The sequence below is a fragment of the Pteronotus mesoamericanus genome, unplaced genomic scaffold (assembly GCF_021234165.1).
Source record: "Pteronotus mesoamericanus isolate MK-2021 breed Mesoamerican mustached bat unplaced genomic scaffold, CSHL_Meso_final scaffold_507, whole genome shotgun sequence".
In the NCBI taxonomy this organism is placed as follows: Eukaryota; Metazoa; Chordata; class Mammalia; order Chiroptera; family Mormoopidae; genus Pteronotus; species Pteronotus mesoamericanus.
The window spans coordinates 3,570,964-3,591,312 of record NW_026555319.1 but is presented as its reverse complement, the minus strand read 5'-3'; the positions used below and the strand labels follow the sequence as shown (position 1 = coordinate 3,591,312).

The 20,349-nt window shown below is 58.5% G+C and overlaps 1 protein-coding gene across 1 annotated transcript; it reads left to right on the top strand.

Annotated features, from left to right (window-relative positions):
• The first annotated feature begins 6,866 nt into the window (after positions 1-6,866).
• On the top strand, positions 6,867-19,564 carry LRRC43 (leucine rich repeat containing 43). The gene is made up of 13 exons (XM_054594016.1): positions 6,867-6,959; positions 7,976-8,236; positions 9,280-9,390; positions 11,885-12,024; positions 13,814-14,052; positions 14,656-14,843; positions 15,356-15,657; positions 17,283-17,424; positions 17,587-17,742; positions 17,823-18,011; positions 18,297-18,324; positions 18,462-18,521; positions 19,452-19,564. Exons 1-13 carry the CDS (start codon positions 6,867-6,869, stop codon positions 19,562-19,564), a joined length of 2,022 nt encoding a protein of 673 aa, XP_054449991.1.
• The last annotated feature ends 785 nt before the right edge of the window (positions 19,565-20,349 follow it).

Below are 20,349 nucleotides of genomic sequence, written 5' to 3'. Positions count from 1 at the left end.
GGGGATCCAACGTGGGAGTGGGGGGCAGCGGCAAGGAGGCGCAGCAGCGGAGCAGGCGAGAGACGAGGGGCGGGGACCGGCGGAGAAGGAGGCTGTGGGCCAGCCGACGGAGCGATGGACGGAGCGATGGACGGAGCGATGGGCGGAGCGATGGACGGAGCGATGGGCGCGGGGATGAATCGAAGACAGGAATCGAGGATGACGCCTGGGAGTTGCATAAAGGAACGGGCTGGTTGATGTGCGTGAGGGAAAAGAAGTCTGGAGAGGGGAAGCCAATGAATTAGCGTCAAGATGCCCCGTGGGCATCTACTCGATGTCAAGTCAGCCTCTGGGCAGGAGTCAGGAGCCCAGGGGAGAGGCAGGCCAGGCGGTCCCAGAACTTCCCTCTAGCCACAGCTGGTCTCATGCCTCTTATACAAGCTGCTGCTTCTTTTGTTTTCTCCTCACCCGAGAACTTTTTTTTTTCATTGTTTTTAGAGAGAGGAAGGGAGAGGGAGAGACATGGATGTGAGAGCGAAGCACCGAGGTGTCCCCTCCTGCGTGCGCCCCGCCCGGTGACCACCTGTGCCCTGACTGGGACTCGAACCCGCAACCCTCTGGTTACACGACGACACTCCAACCAACCGAGACACATCAGCCAGGGCGTATCCAAGCTTCTTGAGAGAGCAATCTATGCTCACGTTGCTCTCACTTCCCAAACTGCCAACATAGTGTTTTAACTCCAACAGTTTATTCAGACTCCTCCCGCAAAGTCCTTGGCAGGCAGAATTCTGCTCCGGTGACGCTCACCCTCTGGGGACTCCCGCAACCGTGTCGTGTTCCACCGCCAAGGGGACTTTGCCAGCGTAATTACGGTTACTGATCAGGTGATCTTAAGCTATATTGATTACCAGATGGGTCCAGGGTAGTTGCTCAAACCCTTAAACACAAAGAGGCAGAAGCCAAAGTAGTGCCTGCCGTGGCTGCTTCCAGATGGAGGCAGCCAGGTGGGAAGCAGGAGGCGGAAATGAATTTGACCAGTGACCAGTGAGGCTGGAAGAGGACGCTGGGCCGGGGATGAGAACCAGCCCCAGCCGACACCTTGACCTTAGTCTGGGCCGCAGACCCTGCGCAGAAAACCCAGTCGCAGCGCCCTGGACTTCTGAACTACAGGCTCCGGGGGACGGTAGCTTTGTGGTTTGCGCCTGCTAAGTCTACGGTGTCTGTGAGGGTGGCGATAAAGGCCCAGTGGCCTCCAGCGAGCTCATGGGGCCAGCCTCCCCGGGTCCTCTTCGGGCTTCATTTTTCCTTGTTCCCCCATAGCACACAGATTGCCAACCACTTCCACCTTCTTGAAAACCTCCTTCCCTCTCCTTCCCGATAACGTATCCCGATACATTTCGGCCGCTCTGACAGCGCCTTCCGAGGCTGGATCGCCCTCCTGCCCGGCCCTCTCATGGACGTGTCTCCGGAGGCTTCCCCCTTGACCCGCGCCCCACACGTTTCAGTGTCTCTCTCCTTCCGGCTGCAGGTCTAAGTCCCCTGCCTAATGGACATCTCTGCCCGAATGTCCCACCCGCACCGCGCACTTGTCGTGGCCAAAGCCGAGGGTCTGAACTGCGGCAATGGTGAGAGTAGAGAGAGGAAGTGACGCGGATGGACCGCAGGGGTCCGCAGGTGGTACCAGGCGCGAGAGACGGAGGCGGGCTGGGCGGGGGGAGCGTGGGAAGCGGGGCGTTGGGGGTAACTCTGGTTTTGGCAACTGGCTGGATGGGGGCGCTACGGGCGAGACCAGGGAGCTCCGGGGACATGTTGAATTCAGTTTTTGATGTGGTGAGAAAGACGTGTTGTGGGTCTCTCAGGTGAAAACAGAGAGCAGGCTGTTGAACATTTGGATTTGGAGCTTCAAGTCAGGAACGCGAGGCGTCAACTCAGGGGTCATCTCTCTGTCATGGCTGATAAAACTGTAAGCCGACATGAGACGGCCGATGTGAGACGTGTAAGCCGCATGTGGAGCTCAGGGGCACACCTCCACTGGCAGAGCCAAGGCCAGCCATTCATGTGGAAAATCACCTGCTTCCAATGGCTTAGCCCTGAACACTGAGACGGTGCTCTCAAGAGGTAGATGTAGAAGAACATGATGTCATGGAATGAGATAAGAAGTGGTTTTCAAGAAGGAGGAAATGATCAGCCCCGGCATCAACTCTGGAGAGGCCAATTAAGATAAAAGCTGAAGAGAGTCCCTACTTTGGGGAGCATGAGGTCACCGGGGACTTTGTGGGGGAGTTTGAACAAGTTGGATGTGAAAGCCGTATCGCTGCGGTTTGAGAAGTGAGAAAAAAGTGAAACCACCTAGTTGGTTCATCAAAACCCTGCGAATTAATCTTGATTCATCTCTCTGATTGGTTTATATCTCAATAGACTCTTGGATGTTTATTTTATTCTTTGAAAGGACATATGAAGACTTCCGATCAACATGGCAGCGTAGGCAGACATGGCTCGCCTCTTTGCGCAACCACATCAAAATTACAACTAAAATATAGAACAATCATCATTCAGAACTGTCAGAAACCGAGTTGAATGGAAGTCTGACAACTATGGAATTAAAGAAACCACATCCATCCAGACTGGTGGGGCGAGGGTGGGGGCACAGACGTGGGTCAGGCTGGTCCCCTACCTGTGCATGGCGGATAAAGATTTGGGAAGGATAGCTCAGGACCCAGGCTAGTAAGGCCCCACAGCTTCCGGCTGCAAAAACCAGGAGGGATTAAGTAGATGGAAGAAACTCCTGGAGCCCCAAGCAGTTCCTCTTAAAGAACCCACACTTGGACTCCCCTATCAGACGCACGCCCTCTGAGCCCCAGCGCAGGGGAGCAGTTGAAAGGCACCAGTGGTGCACAGGGGCAGACTGAGGCGTCTGGCGTCAAGGCGAGCAGAGGCCATTGTGCCTCATCTAAACCCTTTCCCCACAGAGCTGGTAAGCTGGTGCCATATCTGAGACTCCACCGACTTGGCTAACACTGTGTGACCTGCCTTGGAGATCCCCACAGACTCCGCCCCACCCGGGCCCACCAACCTGCTCTTCCATGTGAATGGCTGGTCTTGGCTCACACTGTACAACTTCCTCAATCCTCTCACACAAGCACCAGCTGGCCTCAGTGGGTCCCAGGCCTGACCCTAGCAGCGCCCAGCCTAGATTCACAGCGTGGCTTCGCCTGGGAATCTCCAAGCCCAGCACAAGTAGTAGCCATCTGAGATTGCTTTATAGCCCAGGCAGGATGCCCCCAGGCAGAACATAGGTGGGGGCTGACCTTGTCCCGCACCACCCAGGAAACCCCAGGGTCACTGCGCCCAATGGACAGCTAGAGACCACGTCGGAGCACCACCACCCTGCCCCCGCACTGCTGATCCTCCACAGAGGGCGGAGGTGCTGATCAGTGGTCACAGCCTGTCCCTGCAGCTGACCGGCCTCAGTGATCCCTCCCATTGATCTGCCAACAGAGATCAAGGCGCAACCACAAGAGGAGGGTGTACCCAGCCCACATGAAGGGCGCACCTTGAGCACCCCGCTTGGGTGATGGGAGGCTGTGCCACTGACCCTACAGGACACCCACTACATTAGGCCACACTGCCAAGACTGGGAGTCATAGCAGCTCTACCTAATACATAGAAATGAACACAGGGAGGCTGCCAAAATGAGGAGACAAAGAAACGTGGCCCAAATGAAAGAACAGATCAAAACTCCAGAAGAAGACCTAAACAAAGGAGAGATAAGCAATCTATCAGATGCAGAGTTCTAAACACTGGTTATAAGGATGCTCAAGGAACTTAGCGAGGACCTCAGCAGCATAAAAAAGACCCAGTCAGAAACAAAGGATACGTTAACTGAAATAAAGAATTAACAGGAAAACAACAGTGGAATGGATGAAGCTGAGGATCAAATCAATGATTTGGAACATAAGGAAGTAAAAAACCACCACGCAGAACAAGAAGAAGAAAAAAGAATCCAAAAAAATAAGGATAGTATAGGCAGCCTCTGGGACAACTTCAAGCATTCAACATTTGCCTTATAGGGGCGCCAGAAGAAGAAGAGAAAGAGCAAGAAATTGGAAATCTATTTGAAAAAATAGTGAAATGAAACTTCCCTAATTTGGTGGAGGAAATAGACATGCAAGCCCAGGAAGCACAGCGTCCCAAATAAGATGGATGCAAAGAGGCCCACTCCAAGACACATCATAATTATAATGCCAAAGGTTAAAGATAAAGAGAGAATCTTAAAAGCAGCAAGAGAAGAGAAGTTAGTTACCTACAGGGGAGTTCCCATAAGACTGTCAGCAGATTTCTCAAAAGAAACTTTGCAGGGTAGAAGGGATTGTCAAGAAATATTCAGAGTCAGGAAAAGCAGGGACGTACAGCCAAGATTGCTCTACTCAGAAAAGCTATCATTTAGAATCGAAGGGCTGATAAAGAGCTTCCCAGACAAGGAAAAACTAAAGGAGTTCATCATCACCAAACCATTATTATATGAAATGTTAAAGAGACTCATTGAAGAAAAAGAGGAAGCTCAAAACTATGAACAATAAAATGGCAATAAATGCATATCTATCAACAATTGAATCTAAAAAACAAACTGAGCAAACAGGAAGAACAGAGCCAGAACCATGGATATGGAGAGCATTTTGATGGTCGCCAGATGGGAGGGGGTTGTAGGGGATGGGTGAGGAGGTGAAGGGATTAAGTACAAGTAGGCAGTTACAGAACAGCCATGGGGATATAAAGTACAGCATAGGAAATGGAGCAGCCAAAGAACTTATACACGTGACCCGTGGACATGAGCAGTGGTGGGGGGTTGCCTGAGGGAGGGGGGTGCTGGGTGGAGGGGGCAAAAAGGGAAAAATCCGGACAACTGTAACAGCATAATCAATACAATGTAATTTAAGAAAAGAAAAAAGAAAGGATATATGATTCTCCTTTTGCCTTATTTTGTAGTTTCGGAGAATTTTTCTAATAATAGTAAAGGTCTTCCCCTATTGGAAAGTAATGAAGGATGATAAGAAATCGACCACCGTGGGTGCCGCAGGAAGGGTCACAGTCAGTGAACTGGGATCCCTCAACAACGTGTTTTGCTCGGCTGAAGACTCCGTCAAGAGGAAAGCCAGGCTTAGACTAGGAGAAAATACTTACCAATCACAAATCTGGCGGAGGACTCGTGAGTAGAATACATAAAGAAGTCGCAAACCCCAATTTACAGACCAGCAATGGTTTCGTAAAAGTGACGCCAGGAGCACAGCTACCCAAGAAAAGTAGGTAAATTACATTTCATCAAAATTACAAACTTTTGTTTGTCAAAAGGCACTATCAAAAAAGTGAAAAAAGACGACCCACAGAATGGGAGAAAATATTTGCAAGTCATATATAATTCAAAGGGCTAGTATCCAGGAGGTATTTTTAAAACTCCTACAGCTCAAATAAAATTAACCCAATTTGAAAATAACCAAAAGATTTGAATAGACCTTTCTCCAAAGAAGATATGCAAATGGCCAATGAGCACATGGAAAGATGCTCAGTATCATTAGTCAGGGACTAGGGAAATGCGAATAAAAACCACAATGAGTTACCACTTACCACTTCACACCCGAGATGGCTAAAAAAATTTTTTTAAAGGTAAAATAACAGAATTTAGGATCTGAACACGCTGGAGACACCCCCCCCCACACACACATATTGCTGGTGAGACTGTAAAAATGGTGCATCCTCTGTGTAAAACAGCCTAGCGGTTCTCAAAATGTTAAGGATAGAGTTACCATATCACTTATCAATTGCGTTCCTGGAGAAACTCATTCCAAGGGAGATGAAAACATATGTTCACCCAAAAACTTGTACACGAACGTTCATAGCAGCGTTATTCTTCAAAGCCAGAAAGTGAAGACAACCCAAATCTCCGCTGATGAATGAATAAGCAGGATGAGTTCTGTGCCTACAATGGACCATTATTCCACCTTAAAAAGGAATGAAGGGCTGACACACTACCCCGCGGCTGACCCTGGAAAACCAGATACGAAAGGACAAGTACCGTATGATTCCACTTAATGTGAAGTGTTTATTAGGAGCAAATCCATAGAGACAGAAAGCATGTTCGCGGCTGCCAGGGGCCGGGCCGATGGGGGAAGGGAGACTGATGGTTGGCGATTAGATTACAGTGACAGGTGCGCTCTGAATCTAGCTGCACTGTGCACAAACTAAAACAGCATTGTGTACTCTAAACGGGCGGATTTGAGGGTAGGTAAATTATATCTCAGTACAGATGCTGCACTTCCAAATTTTGGAAACCGGCATCATCCTTCCCCATTGTTTTCACAAAGCAGTGCCCAGGAGCCCCGGCTGGGAGCGGGGCAGTGAGCGAGAGGATCCGAGGACGGAGAGGTGAGACTGGAGCAGCCCAAAATGGGGCCTCGGTGCCGAGCCGGTGGGTTAGCGACCCACACTGGAATCCACTCATTGGGACCTTGATTGAGATGGGCTCGCATCTCCTTTCCCGATCTGTCAAGTGCGGACAACGATCAGCACTTCTCTTGGGAGGAGAAAACGACCTGCGAGCGGGGAGCGCTCGGCACCCGCTGGGAGCCGCAGCCGTGGCACCCCAGGCGCGGTGGCCCGTGGCCCGTCATCTCGTTTTTCAGCTGCGAGCACAAACGAGGCCGGAAGAGAAAAATCCAGGTCGCCTGGGACCGAGTCCGAGCCTCGGGTTTTCGGCGGGAAGAGCTGGCTCCACCCGGAAGCCGTGGGCCCCCGGAGCGCCTGCGCCGCCGCGCGCCCCGCCTCCGGGAGCGTACGCGCGTCTCGGCGGTTGCCTAGCAACCGGCAGGGCTCCGCGACCGCGCGAGGCCATGGAGGCGTCCGGCGGGACAGTGAGCGCCGCGGTCCAGGAGCACCTGCGGCAGCTGTGTCTGCACGAGTTTCCGTGCGGCGCGGGCAGCTGGGTGCGGGCGCCGGCTGGGGCTGCGGGAGGGACCTTAGGATCGGGAGAGGACGGGCCGGCCAGGGCTTAGGGACTGACGGCCGGGCCGGGTACGGCAGAGGGGGCCGGTCTAGGGACGCGCGAGAGGAGGCCGAGATCTGGGCGACTAGGGAGCAACCTGCCCTGGGGTGGGCGCGGGACCATAGGCCTCCACCTGGGCCTGCGGGAGCTGACCCAGGCTGCGGGGACAGGGCCCCCCAAGCCGAACACATCCACCCATCTGGGGAGGGCCTCTCACTTTCCTAAAGACACCAGGCTCCTTTTGAGGCGAGAAGCCCATTCTGAGAGCAATGCCAGCAGGGGAACCGCTCTGCGATGTAGCCAGAGCGGCCGTGTCTCCAGCTAAGTGCCCGCGGTGGGGAGGAGCAGGACCGTGAGACGGGGGCTCCCAAATGTGCAGGAACGTCCTGAGCCGGGAAGGGCTGCGGGGGGAAGCCGGGCGCCACGCACTCCTCAGCACACATCGATTGGACACGTTGACTCCGTGCCTGGGATCGTGCTAAGCTTTATCTAGGGTTTCACAGACGTCTACCCTGGAGGAAGGAGTGGGAGGAAGTAAACTCGGGGACAAAATCCTTCGTCTTCCACCAACGGCATCAAAAGGTTCTGAATTTCCCCTTCAGCCTTGCCGCCCCTCCTTCGCTGAAGACGTGCCTCAGGGTGCCTTTTGTGCCTCCTGGCTTCTAGGACACAAATCTTCCCTTAGTTGTTGAGTCACTTTCACTTGCATCTTCCAGGGTTGTGGCTCAAGAGCAACGTCTTAAAGGCGGGAATGGGCCTTTTCGTTATTTTTTAAGTTTCTCTTGACTGTAGTGACATCCATGGCTGATAGGCAGTCAAAAGTATTGATTACCCGTTGTCTCAGCTTCTAAACTCCTCATCCCTGATTGTCCTATTTTACAATCTGTTCAATTCCGAGAGTTTCAGATCCTTGAGAGGACTGAGTCATAAACAGATTCTCCATCTCCACCTCCGCAGAATAAGTCGCGCTTCCTTCCTCGAACGTGGAAGACGTGGAGGGAGCTGATCCCCAGAGAGGAGGAGGCGGGCAGCCCCGGGGAGGAGACAGTGGAGGACTTGCTGGGCCTGGTCTGCAGCCCCCAGTCGCCCTGGGCCCTGCCTGAAGACTCCAGCGCAGAGGACCGGTTCCTGAGACAGCTGGCCATCCAGAATCCCCTGATGCTCAAAGACACCTTCTTGTACTCCTATTTCAGGTCCCTCCGGGTGGTGGACAAGCAGGTGAATGTGGGAGCGGGCACCGGCGTCCAGAGGCAATTGACCGCTCTGAGCGGGAAGACCCGGGTGCCAAGTGGGAGAGCGAAGGGATAGCTCCGCCCTCCTGGTTAATCTCCCAGCTGGTCCACCAGGCGGAGCAGCCTGCTCCCCTGATCTTCTGGGATCACCAGCTTCTTCCTGCACCGCGGGCGGGAGTCCACGTGCAACTTAGAGAGCTGGTTTCTGGAGCACCCGGCTGCCAGCCCCGCCCCCCTGGGACCAAGGGGAGATCTCTCAAAGCGTTCATGTTGGTTTTACTTAAGTTCAGCTGTGGGGACTGGGGCCTGGGGAAACGTGAGTGCCACAGTAACTCCTGTCCTGAAAAGCCTGCTTTGCTCCTGTCAGTAACGGAGCCCCGAGCTTGCATGGAAACGTGGTCTCAGGCCTTGCGAGTTTGCGTCCCCTTTCCCAGAGAAACTGGTGACACAGTACCTGCTGGACAAGAGCGGGGAGCAGCCAGTTTGCCTGGGACTTGCCTGGTGTTAACACTGAAACTGTCACGCCCCTGGGACCCCTCAGTCCTAGGCAGCCTGGCACGGTCGTCTCCCTCGAGGAGAGAGGACCAGCGGGAAGGGCCCCCGATGACACCACAGGGAGCTGCAGACTCGCGCTCGGGCTCCAAAGCTGCTGGTCTGGCCCTGCTGTGCGCCCACCACAGTGATTCCTTAAGACCTTCGGGTTCACCATGGCTCTGGGGGAGACAGCAAAGGAGACGGGACGCCTGCCCTCAGGGGCTCCCAGTCCCACCAGGGCCACCGGCCACTGAGCTGGGAATTGCACGACACCCACAGTCGGGAGGGGTGAGAGGTCACCGCCATGCCTGAGACGCTTGGGTCCTGGCAGAAGGATGCAGGAAAAGCTCACAGGGAGGAAGGGCGTGGGGTGCTGGGAGGCCACTCTGTGCAGGCGGATAAGCCAAGGCCGTGCTCACCCTCTTGGCGGTGTGGCGTCTGCCCCCGCACTGCCTCACCCAGCCCAGCGCCTCCCGCCCCCTCCTCTCTTTCCAGGTGAGCCTGGTGGACAAAGACCTGCTGAAATTTCCGAGGCTTGAGGAGTTGGTACTGAGTGCCAATCAGATCAAGGAGGTCACAGCGGCCAATCTGCCCCCAACTCTCAAGGTAAAGGAGCCCCCACCGCCGGAGGCCTGCCCCGCCCCCGCCCACACGTGGTGGCTGTGGACAGGGCCGGGCCCCAGGCCTTTCCGGCGTGGGGCCAGTTCCTCAGAAGCGTCATTTCCGTAGACTCGGCGATCCCCTGCCTAGGTAGACAGCCCAAAGGAGTGGAAGGCAGGGACCCCGATTCGTGTGCACCAGTGCTGCTGACAGCGTCGTTCGCGACTGCCAGCAGGTGGGGACACCCCCAGGGCCCACCCGCAGCCGGGTGGACAGACGCAGTGCGGCCTCTCCCTGCAGGGGCTGTGATCCGGCCATAAACAGGAATGACCCAGGCTACACTGTGGCTGAACTTGTAAACGTGACACTGAATGACAAAGGCCAGACACAAGGGGCCACATGTCAGATGATCCCAGCTCCTTGAAATATACAGAAGGGACAAATCCACAGGGGCGGAAAGTAGGTGGGAGGTTACCAGTGGCCAGGGGCTGGGGTGAGGCCGCGGGCAATCGTGGCTTCGTGCGTGCAGAGTTCCCGTTCGGGGCGATGAGACCGTTTGACACAGGTAGCAATGACGGCTGTGCAGCCAGGGGCAGGGATTTAATGCCGCTGTGTTGTATACTTACACTGGTTAAAATGGCAAGTCTTGATAAATACATTTTACCACAATAAAAAATAGTTTAAAAAGATAGGGAGGCCAGGCTTTATCATGAATCTTAGGCTCCGCATATCAAAATGGTCTCAATTTTATCTTATTTTAATTTAAATTTTCTTCAGTTACAGCTTAAGTTCAGTATTGATTTGTGTTGGTGTCAGGTGTACGGCATAGCGGTTCGACGGTCACGTGCCGTATCAAGTGACCGCCCCCATGCCCCCAGGGCCTGCCCGCCCCGCGCAGGGTCACTGCAGCACTGGTGACTGTACTTCCTGAGCAGTGCTTCACAGCCCCATGTCTATTTTGTAACTACCAATCTGTGCTGCTTTTTTTTCCTTTTTAAAAGATTTTATTCTTTTTAGAGGGAGGGGAAGGAGGGAAACATCCATGTGCGGTGGCCTCTCACGCGCCCCCTACTGGGGACCTGGTCCGCAGCCCAGGCCTGTGCCCTGACTGGGAATCAAACCGGCGACCCTTTGGTTCATAGGCCAGCGCTCAATCCACTGAGCCACACCTGCCAGGGCCCGATTTGTACTTCTTAATCCCTGCAGAAATGGTCTCCGTTTTAAATCATATGCTGAGATTAGTAGCTTTCGCAGCAGAGGGACTGAGAACTAGAGCTCAGTGCCGTGCTCTGGAAAACACTGGGTGAGGCCTTGGAGGCAGAAACCAGAACCACAGCTGTTTTCCATCCGGGTTCCTCTTGCTTTTCCAGGTGATACCGAGCCCAGGTTCAGCTGCCTGCCGTTTGAAAGCCAGTAATCAAGAGGCAGGGGGCCCTGGCCAGGTTGCTCAGTTGGTTAGAGCATCGTCCTGACACACCAGGGTTGCAGGTTCAATCCCCAGTCAGGGAACATAAAAACAGCAACCAGTGAGTCCTGACTGGTGTTGCTTGTGTGGTTGGGCTTCATCCCACAATGCAAAAGGTCGCTGGTTCGATTCCTGGTCTGGGCACATGCCTGGGTTGTGGGTTTGGTCCCCAGTTGGCATATATGGGAGGCGGCCAATCAATATTTCTCCCTCACGTTGATGTTTCCCTCTTTTCCTCGCTCCCTTTCTTTCTCTCTAAAATAAATAAATAAGCAAGCAACCAGCCAATGAATGCATAAATAGGTGGAACATCAAATCGATGTTTCTCTCTCTTCCCCCTTCCTCTCTCTCTTTAAAATCAATAAATTAAAGGAGAGACAGAGAGATAGACGGGCTGGTGGAAGCAAAGTTTTATTCAAGAGCCGGCAGCCTGGGAACATTGGAGACTCTGGGCACTGAGACATCTGAATGGCCCAGGCCGAGAGGGAAACAGATCAAATTGATCCCGGGGAGGGGGCTGGAAAGTTCCCTTAGGTGGGGACCGGCCCCGTCCACTCCGATAAGGATCTCGCGCATCCTGGCTTTACGTCATTCTGGTTTTACATCATTCTGGTTTCATGTCATCCTGGTTTGACGGTTGGAGGCCACCAAATCTCCCAGAGCTGGGATGCCTGAAGGTTGGAGTCTGCTTCTCTTGAAGTTCGTTCCTAGAATTCTTATATAAGAGTGCTGTTGATCTGTAAGCTACATATTAGTCAGAGTCAGCCTTTACAGAAACAGTGCCAAGCGGGGGTTACACAGGGACACGGCCGTGGGTAAGGGATTGCCGGTGTGACGCATGTCCCCGTAGGCTCCACCATCACCCCCCGTTCCCGGGCGTTAAAGTTTCCTTCACAAAAGGACACGGAACTTTCCAGTACCCGAGGAGGAGCTCGTCCTTCCCAGACTTTTGCAAGGGAGCCCGTGGAGGGGCGCCGCTGAGCTGCCCGGGGAGCGGGGGCAGGAGGGAGGGCTCACGGGGACCGCCCCCCGCAGGTGCTGGAGCTCTACGACAACCTCATCAGCAGCGTGGAGTGTCTGTGCGCCCGCCCGCCGCCGGGCCTGCAGCACCTGGGGCTAGGCCACAACAAGCTGCTGGGCCCCCAGCAGAGCCTCTACGTCACCGCCGAGCACTGGTAACTCGGGAGCCCCACGCGGGAAGCCAGGGGAAGGGACTCGGCGTTCAACCCTGGCGGCGTGAAGGACCCGGCCTTGCTCTTTCCCGTAATAACTCCTACTTGGCTGCCGCCTCCAGCCCTGAGATTCATTTCTCTGACCCAATAAAACCAACCCCGCGAAGGCCGGGCGAGGCAGAGGCTCGCTCGGACCCAGGACTTAGAGCAGGGCCTCGCGACCTGCCCGCTGCCGTCACCTAGACTGGGTGGCTCTCCGTGTGGGGCTGTCCTGTGCCCAGCGGGACGGCGAGCAGCACCCCTGGCCTTTCCCCGCTGGATGCCCGCAGTGCCCACCCCACACCCGTTGTGACAACCGAAATGTGTCCCGTGAGCTCCCCTGGGCACAAAATTGCCCTGAGCTGAGCACTGCTGCCCAACACACAACTCTTGGTTGACTCAGTCTCCTTGGTGGACAAAGGGCGGGAAACTGAAAGCCCTGGAGCCGAGGGCGGTGAGGTCAGAGGCCACCCGAGAAAGGCCGCTGCGGGGCGCGGGCCCGGTCAGAGCAGGCCGCAGGCGCCCAGCGTTTCAGGGCCCGGGCGGCCGCCCCGTGCGCTGAGGTTCACTGCGGTCCCCTCCTGCACGACCCGGAAGGGGCAGAGGGCATGGGTCAGCGTCGCTGCCCTGCTTTCCTGTGTAACCCGGGGATGCACTCCTAGCGGGTCCCTGTCTGTGGCCATCACGTTTCTGTCCCCTTTCTCCTACGCCTGGCCCCACCCTCTCGCCGCGCTCTAGCACGGCTCCAGCAGCTTTCTTCCCCTGACCCAGCGTCGGGACGTAGGTCAGGGAAGAGACCCTCCCTGGACTGCAGGCCAATACCAAGTGTCCTGACTTTTCACTGGGAAAATAATACCATAAACCTAAGTCACCTGCGTAATGCTGAGAGTGGATTTCATAAAAACGTAACGCCTCCATCTTTCACTGTTTTGAAATTAAAAGAAAGGTAGACATCTTGTGACCTGACTTCACAGACGCTCCCCCTGGTTCTGTTGACAAGGCTGATGATGGGTCAAGTCTGTGTGTTCCCCGCTGACAGCCTGGTCGGAGGGTTGGGGGGGGACCGGAGGGGATGTGCCTGAGCCAGCGCACGGGAGGGTCAGGGGTCAGGGGACCCGGAGGTGGCGCTCTCCCCCGTCCCTCTCACCGCTGCCTCCACTCTCAGGGTGCCTTCGGTTTGCTTCCCAGTCCTCGTGGGCCTGGGGGGCCGCCTGCCCCCCGCCAGCCCCCCGCCCTCCTCCGTCCTGCACCCGCGGGCCAAGAGAGGGACCGCACAGCTTCCGGTGGCCAGTTGCCAGCCCGGCTTTGGAAAGTGTCCTCCAGCTTTCAGACCCCTCACGGCTCCTGTGTCTCCTCCAGTTCACCAGACACTCTGTCCCCACCCAGGGCTCCTCCCCAGAGGGGCTCTGCTCTGCCTTCCTTGCAGTCAGTCTCTGTCTAGAATCTTCTAGAGGCACAACACCGAATCAGGTTCCCCGGGAGCTTCGAGCTGTTGAGCCTGGAAGAGAAGACCGGCGTTGGCAGAAGCCGGGCAGAGGCGGGGTGTGATGGCCGCCTCTGACCCGGCAGGTGGCAGAGCCGTGGGCGGGGCAGGAGAGCCGGGAGGCCTTCGCTGTGTGTGGGGGGCTGACTCGGTCAAGGGCCGCCCAGGGTGGGCCAGTCTCTCCCCGCCCCGCCCTCAGCGCCTGGCCTCCTGTCTTTCCGGGATGGGGCAGGTCGGGCAGCCCGGGCAGCCTTTCCGCTCCCCTTCCAGGCCCAACCTTGTGTCCCTGGACCTGGGCTTCAACGACCTGACCGACCTGCAGGGCATGCTCGCCGCCCTCAGCTCCCTGCAGCGCCTGCGGCTCCTGGTGCTGCAGGGGAACCCACTGGCCCTGGTGCCCTACTACCGCGGCCTCACCATCGACAGCCTGGCCCGGCTCTGCGTGCTGGACGATGTCACCGTGTCTCCCACCGAGAAGTACCAGTTCCGGGGGCTCCGCCACAGCGCGGGTGAGGGAGCTGGAGCGGGCTCAGGGCCCGAGGCCGCCGCCCGCGCGCCACGCTGCTGGGTGGTCTGTCCCCAGCCCCCTGGGGGACACAGACCCTGGCCGAGTTCAGCTCACCCTCTTTATCAGAGTCTCCCCCAGATTTGATCCCTGTGAGCGGGGTTTGGGGACAGAAGGGCTAGGGAGGCTGGGACCTCCTCGGTCCCCTCCCGTCCCAGGCAGAATGGGAAGTGTGCTCAACAGCAGTGCCCTCCTGCATAGCGGCTTGAGATCACCCCCTTGTGGTCACAGGCTGCACCGGAGCCTTCCCAAGGCCGGGCCGTCACCACTGGTAACACCTGCACCTGCTGCGCACGGCCCAGGGCTGAGGCAGCCCGAGCTCTTATCTGCGGCCCTCCTGCCGTGGGCTGCCACCCTTCCCGCTACGCAGGCGGCGACAGCAAGGCCTGAGAGGCGCGCCAGCCAAGCAGTGGCCCACGGCCGCTGCCACTGAACCAGCCTGCAAACCCAGGGCTCCGCCCGCCCGGCGCCTGCGGGGCCCCCACCTCCCGCTGCCCCTTCCCACGGCCAGCCCCGCGGCGCCTCACGCCTGCCCGCTCCCCTGCAGACTTCCTGGTGCGCGAGGCCCAGCTCGTGGTGACGATTGGAAACGTCAGAGGAGTTCTGGACACCTCGGTCTTGGACCCGGAGCCGGGGCCCCAGGGCCCTTTTGTCACTTACAACTACTACGTGACCTACGACTTTGTGGAGGACGAGGAGTTCCGGAGGAGCGAGCCCCCGGGGGTGCTGGCCGAGGTGCGCCGGGCTGGCCCTGAGAGCGCGGGCGGGGGCTCTGCGTGGGGCCCCCCGCGTCCCGGGGCGGCGGGCTGGCTCCTCGGGGCCCAGGAGCGTCCCCGGCGGGCTCTTTCTGGTCCCGGCCCTGCTCCGAGCTGGCACCGCCTTTCTCTGCGCAGCGTTGCCCCAGCCACCCGCCCTTCCGTCCCCTCACAGTAAGAGCAGAAGGCCCACCAAGGGGGCAACCGGGGACCCCATCGCCAGGCTGATGGCTCCCGGCCACCTGCCCACACCTCCCACCCCCTGTCAGGAGGACGCCCCAGGCGGTCACCGCCCCAGGGGGAGGCAGGGACCCGCGCGGGTGTTGCTGTTTTCACGCCTCGCAGGAGGCACAAGACCGGCGCATTTGCCTTCCCGAGCCCCCACCGCAGACCCGCCAAGACGCGGACCCCTGGCCCCACACGCCCACTCGTGTGCGCGCGGGTGGGGACCCGCCGCCCTGGCCAGCTTCCCTGGCAGCATCTCCTCTGCAGATTGTCAAGCCCTTTCCGGGCGGGGAGCAGCTAGCCCAGGAGACCCGAGAGGAGGCCCGGGAGGAGGCCCCGGAGGAGGCCCCGGAGGAGGCCCCAGAAGAGGCCCCAGAAGAGGCCCCAGAGGCGGCGGGAGGCTCCCCGCAGGAGTCCGCGCCCACGACTGCGTCCCAGTCCGCTTCGGCGGAGCTGGAGGGGTCCGGGGCCTCGGCCATGTCGGCATCCCTGCCCGGGTCCGAACGCTCTGCCCAGGAGCTGGCCCAGCTGCGGCCCAGGATCGACCCCCGGCTCTGCGCGTCCCCAGGGTGAGCAGGGAGGCCTGGCCGCAGCAGGCCCGGGGTGCCGGGGTCCCGGTCCCTGCCAGACAGGCCGCAGCGCCCTCCCCTGGCCCACCTGACAACTGAGCGCGCGCGGGAGGCCAGGCGGGAACCGCCGAGGCCCACCCGCTGCTGGCCCCATGGCTCGCAGGTTTGGTGTTGGTTCTCTTTGCTTGAGTCCCAACCTTCGAGCCAAAGGGCAACTGGATCCCCTCCCCGGAGGCTGGAGCTTCTTTAAAGAGGAGAGAATAAGCACATGGCCCCTTCCATTTCAGCCTCAGGGGCAGAAGCCTTTTCCTTTTGACGTTTTCATTGGTCCAGAACCTACTCTGGCGTCGCACCGTGGTTCCGCCTCCCAGCCGAGGGCCAGGTTCTTCCCTGCCCTCCTGAGTCCGGCCCGTCCGCTCGCTGTGCCACAGCTGGTCTTACTTGATAAAGAATCCTTTTTGATGATGAATTTGACAAGAACTTAGAGTCAGTGCTCAGTCAGTATTGAAGCTCTATGAACGATTTTGTACTAATTTCGAAACATGGAGCTCTGTTCGGATCTTTTCTCCCCCACCGCACCCCGCCCCACAGAGGCCCTGCCACCAGCCGCTGCGGCGGAGCTTTGCGAGGGGCAGGGGGCGGGCACCGGCGCTGCAGGAGCTGGCTTCCCTGGCGGCGTGCTGAGAAGTTATTTTAAAAAATCACTTAAAACCTCATCTCTAAGTAAATGATGCAGGCTTGCTGAGAATGTGGGGGATCCCAAGCCGCCCATTCCCACTCTCTGTGGGGACAGAGAGGAGACAGTGATGGGGCGAGCCGGCCGCTGCCGCGGGCTGACCCTCTGGTCACCGCTGACGCCACGGTGGTGGGTTAACTTTGGAAAGGTGAACAAGGGAGTGAGAGCCAGAAATAATTCCACCACTTAAAACATTACGTAAATCAGGAAAGTGCCGTTCTACCCTTAACGGGCGTGATTCTGGGTCTCAGGGCTGCAGGCGACAAGTAAGAGAGCAGATGACCTGCGGGCCCCGACCCACCGCGGAGGGAAACGGCCCATCGGTAGCTGCCCCTCCCTCTGCGCAGCACGAGCCGCCCTAGGGAAGTCCAGGCGGTGTCTGGGCCCCGCGGCGGCCCGAGGGCGGGGACAGGCGGCAGAAGCTTGACCATGACCGCAGAGGGGGGCGGAAAGGCCGGCAGAAGGGAGGCGTATTCTCAGGAGGGGCAGCGGCGTCGGGTTTGTGCCTTGCGGGGAACTGTGGCGGACGCCGCCCTCTGAAAAGAGACTGTGTCGGCCGCCATCCTTGGTGCATTTGTGAACGATATTTTACTACTGAAGAACTGCTTGGGGACAACTCAGAGAATCTGAAACAATTCCGCTCCTCCTTTGCTGAAGTTCTTAAAAACTCCTGATTCGTTTCTGGTTGGTTTCCATCACTGTGCGGCGTTCGGCCGCCCCTGCCACCCCCAAAGGAAGTCCCCAGACAGCATTCACCCTACCGCTTCCTTCGTGGTCCCCCTGCCCCTCCCGGGCCTCCCGGTCCTGCCTCGCCTGGCGGTGGTCAGCGCAGCCCCACAGCCTGTCCCCGGCCTGGGTGACGACACCCTGGGTTCCTGTCCCCTCCCAGGACAGTCCTCTTCAGCACCGCCCGCAAGCCCTGGGCAGACGTCATCCCCTACAACTATGAGATGCAGCACACGTTCAGCGACCTGGTACCACTCAAGGCCTTCCTGCTGGCGGGGACCACGGTGACCATTGTGGAGGAGAAGGTGGGCGCTGGCGTCCCCGGAGGCAGACACACTGGCGCTCGCGGCCTCCGGCTGCCTGTTGCGGCCTCTGCGGCTGTGCCCCCCGGTTGGCGCCCCTCCGGGAAGACCCCCGCTGGCCCCAGCGTGGCTGTGTTCACGCAGGGCCACCCTGCTGCCCCCTAGATTCTGTCGTGGCCTATGGTGCCACCTCCTGTTGACAGTCCTTTGCCTGCCAAGAAGGGGAAAGCGGAGAAGGACAAGAAGGGGAAAGAGGAGAAAGGCAAGAAGGGAAAAGGTGGGAAGGACACGGCCGCCGGAGGGAAGACAGAGACAACAAAGGTACCGCTGGCCCTGGGCAGTGGCGCTGGGTGCTGGGCACGTCCCGGGGGCCCTGTCACCCTCCTGGCCTCTCCTCCCAGGAACAGAAGGGGCCCAAAAAGAAGAGAGAGCTCCCTAAGGAGCTCCGCCAGGACCCGCCCGTCCTGCGGGTGCTGGGCAGCGGCCTGGTGGTCCTGGAGCCCCTGCTGGCGGGCGAGTCACTTGTGTCCACCCTGTGCAACTTTGGGGTGGTCCGCACCATGGAGTCCGACAGGCTGACGTTCCTCAGGGTACCGTGGGGCCGGGTCGTGGGAGGGGCAGGGTGGAGCCCCCCCCCGCAACCCCTGCCGTCACGGGGAGCCCCAGCCCTGGCAGGGCCCGCACTGCCCCGGGTGGCCTGGGGGGAGGAGGGCCTCCCTGAAGGTCCTGGGGCAGGTGGGCCCCTGTCCTGCCTAGGAGACCCCACCCTGCCTCGGGGACCAGGAGGGTCCTCAAGTCACCGCCAGCACCGGCGTCCACCCCTTCCCCGCATCCCTCGCCCTGCGAACATCTTATGTGGTGGTTCTTTCTCTCAGGAATGGAAGAATAAGAAAGCTAAAAAAGGTGAGCGGAACGGCAGGGACTGAGGGCAGTGGGCGTTGGCCGAGGGCGGGTCTTCGCCCCCCCCTCCCCCCCGGGGCTGCAGAGGCGGAGCAGCACGGACTGGCGCCTCCTGAGCAGCAGGCGTTTGTTCCTTGCAGCCCTGGAGCCTAGGAAGTCCAAGAGCAAGGCGCTGACACTGACAGGTGAGGCCCTTCCGGGTTCATCACCGGGCCTCCCGGCCGGGCGCTCACCTGGAGGCAGGGGCGGCAGGGCGCTCTGGGGCCCCCTTTCTGAGGGCACCAGGCCCATCGTGAGGGCTCTGCCCTTGTGACCACTAGTTTTTTTTTAAGGTTATTACAACGTGAAAGCTGAATCTATACAAATAGACGCTTTCACAATCAGCCATGGTAAAACCCACTGGAGTGCACTCACTGCATTTTGAGCTGCCGGCTCATCCGCATGCAGTTGGTAACGTCAGACACTGGTTCTTTGTGAAATACTGAGCTATGCAGATCTTCTGAGTGTGGACACATTTCATCATACATTACCCCAAAATCGCACTCTTTAATATCAGCGGCCTTATCATGAGAGGGGTCTTGGAGTGTTGGAAAACTAAATTTGCTTGGAACAGATACAATGTTCCAAAATTCTGATTTGTATTTGAAAGCTCGAGTGTTATGAAGTTATCACAGTGTTTTTAGTTGCTTTCCCTTAAGTGCCAGGCTTGCTTCATTCGTTTATTTTATTTTATTTTTTTTTTAAGATTTTATTTATTTATGTTTAGGGAGGGGAAGGAAGAGAGAAATGTCACTGTGTGGTTGCCTCTCGCGCGCCCCCTGCTGGGTGCCTGGCCCGCCACCCAGGCACGTACCCAGGCCGGGAATCCAACCTACGCGCGCTCAATGCACTGAGCCACACCAGTCAGGGCTCATTCGTTTTTTTAAAAGAAAATATCTGCGAAATATTCACGATTGAACCACAGTCTGTCTGTGTCTTTGCAAGTGCAATGGTGGTCCTCTCTCCTTCAAATGCGATTTCACTTTAGTCGTTATAACGGAGTCTGAGCCAGGTCGGGCCCCGTCGGACGCACGGAGGGCCGGCTGCGAGCCTGCCCCGTCCGCGGACCCGCGCGCTCGTCCTTCGCGCAGGGGTCGGGGACGACTACCAGCCGGAACCCCTAACGGTTGAGGTGCAAATCCAGCTGATGCAGTGCCGCACGGCCGACGAGGCGCTGCGGACCTTCGCCTCGTTGACGCATTAAAGGCTGTTCTGACGACCGCAGCCCCGCGTCTGTCTGGCCGCCGCGCGTCGGGGAGCGGGGCGCTGCGGGAGCGGGGCGGCCTCTCCAGGGCTGGCCCGGCCACTCCGCCCCAGGGGCGCGGGGGCGCTGTGGAGCCCCAGGTGGGAGGGACCCCGCCTCCAGAAGCCCCACCCACCGGCGGGCGTGGTCGGCGCTCGGGGGCGCCCCGGCCCCGCCCACCCCCCGAGCCGAGCGAGGTCCTTGAGGCTGATGCTCTGCGTCTCCGCTCAGTTGTTGGCGCTGCTCGCCTAACTCCTCGCCTGTGCCCGACAGTGACAAGGCTCAGGTAGGTCCGCGTGGCGCGGGTCGTGCTCGGCCGCGGCGCCTGGAGCCCCGCTGCTGGAAGGGGTGTCTTGTGTGCATAGGGGGCTCCCCGGGGACGTCAGACCCCTCCCGGGAGGCACAGGGTCTGGCCGCGGCGGGCGGCCGGGTGGCCTCCCAGTCGTTCCTCGCTGTGACCAGAACCGTCGAGCCGGCGTCAGGATGGGCCCGGCCTGGGCCACTTGCCCCGGACGCCTCGACGGGCGACGCTGCTCGTGGGCTCCGGCCCGGAGCGGTGCCCAGAGCGGGGCCCCTGGTTCATGCTTTGCGGCCCCGCACAGCCCGCAGAAACGCACGGGAAAGGAATGAGCCAGCTCTTGGCTCTGCCTCGTCGTGGCGTGTCGGGTCCCTGAGCCCTGTGACCGCAGAAACGATCGTAGACCCTTGGGACTCAGCACCCCACTTAGAGGGGGCGTGCACTCGCG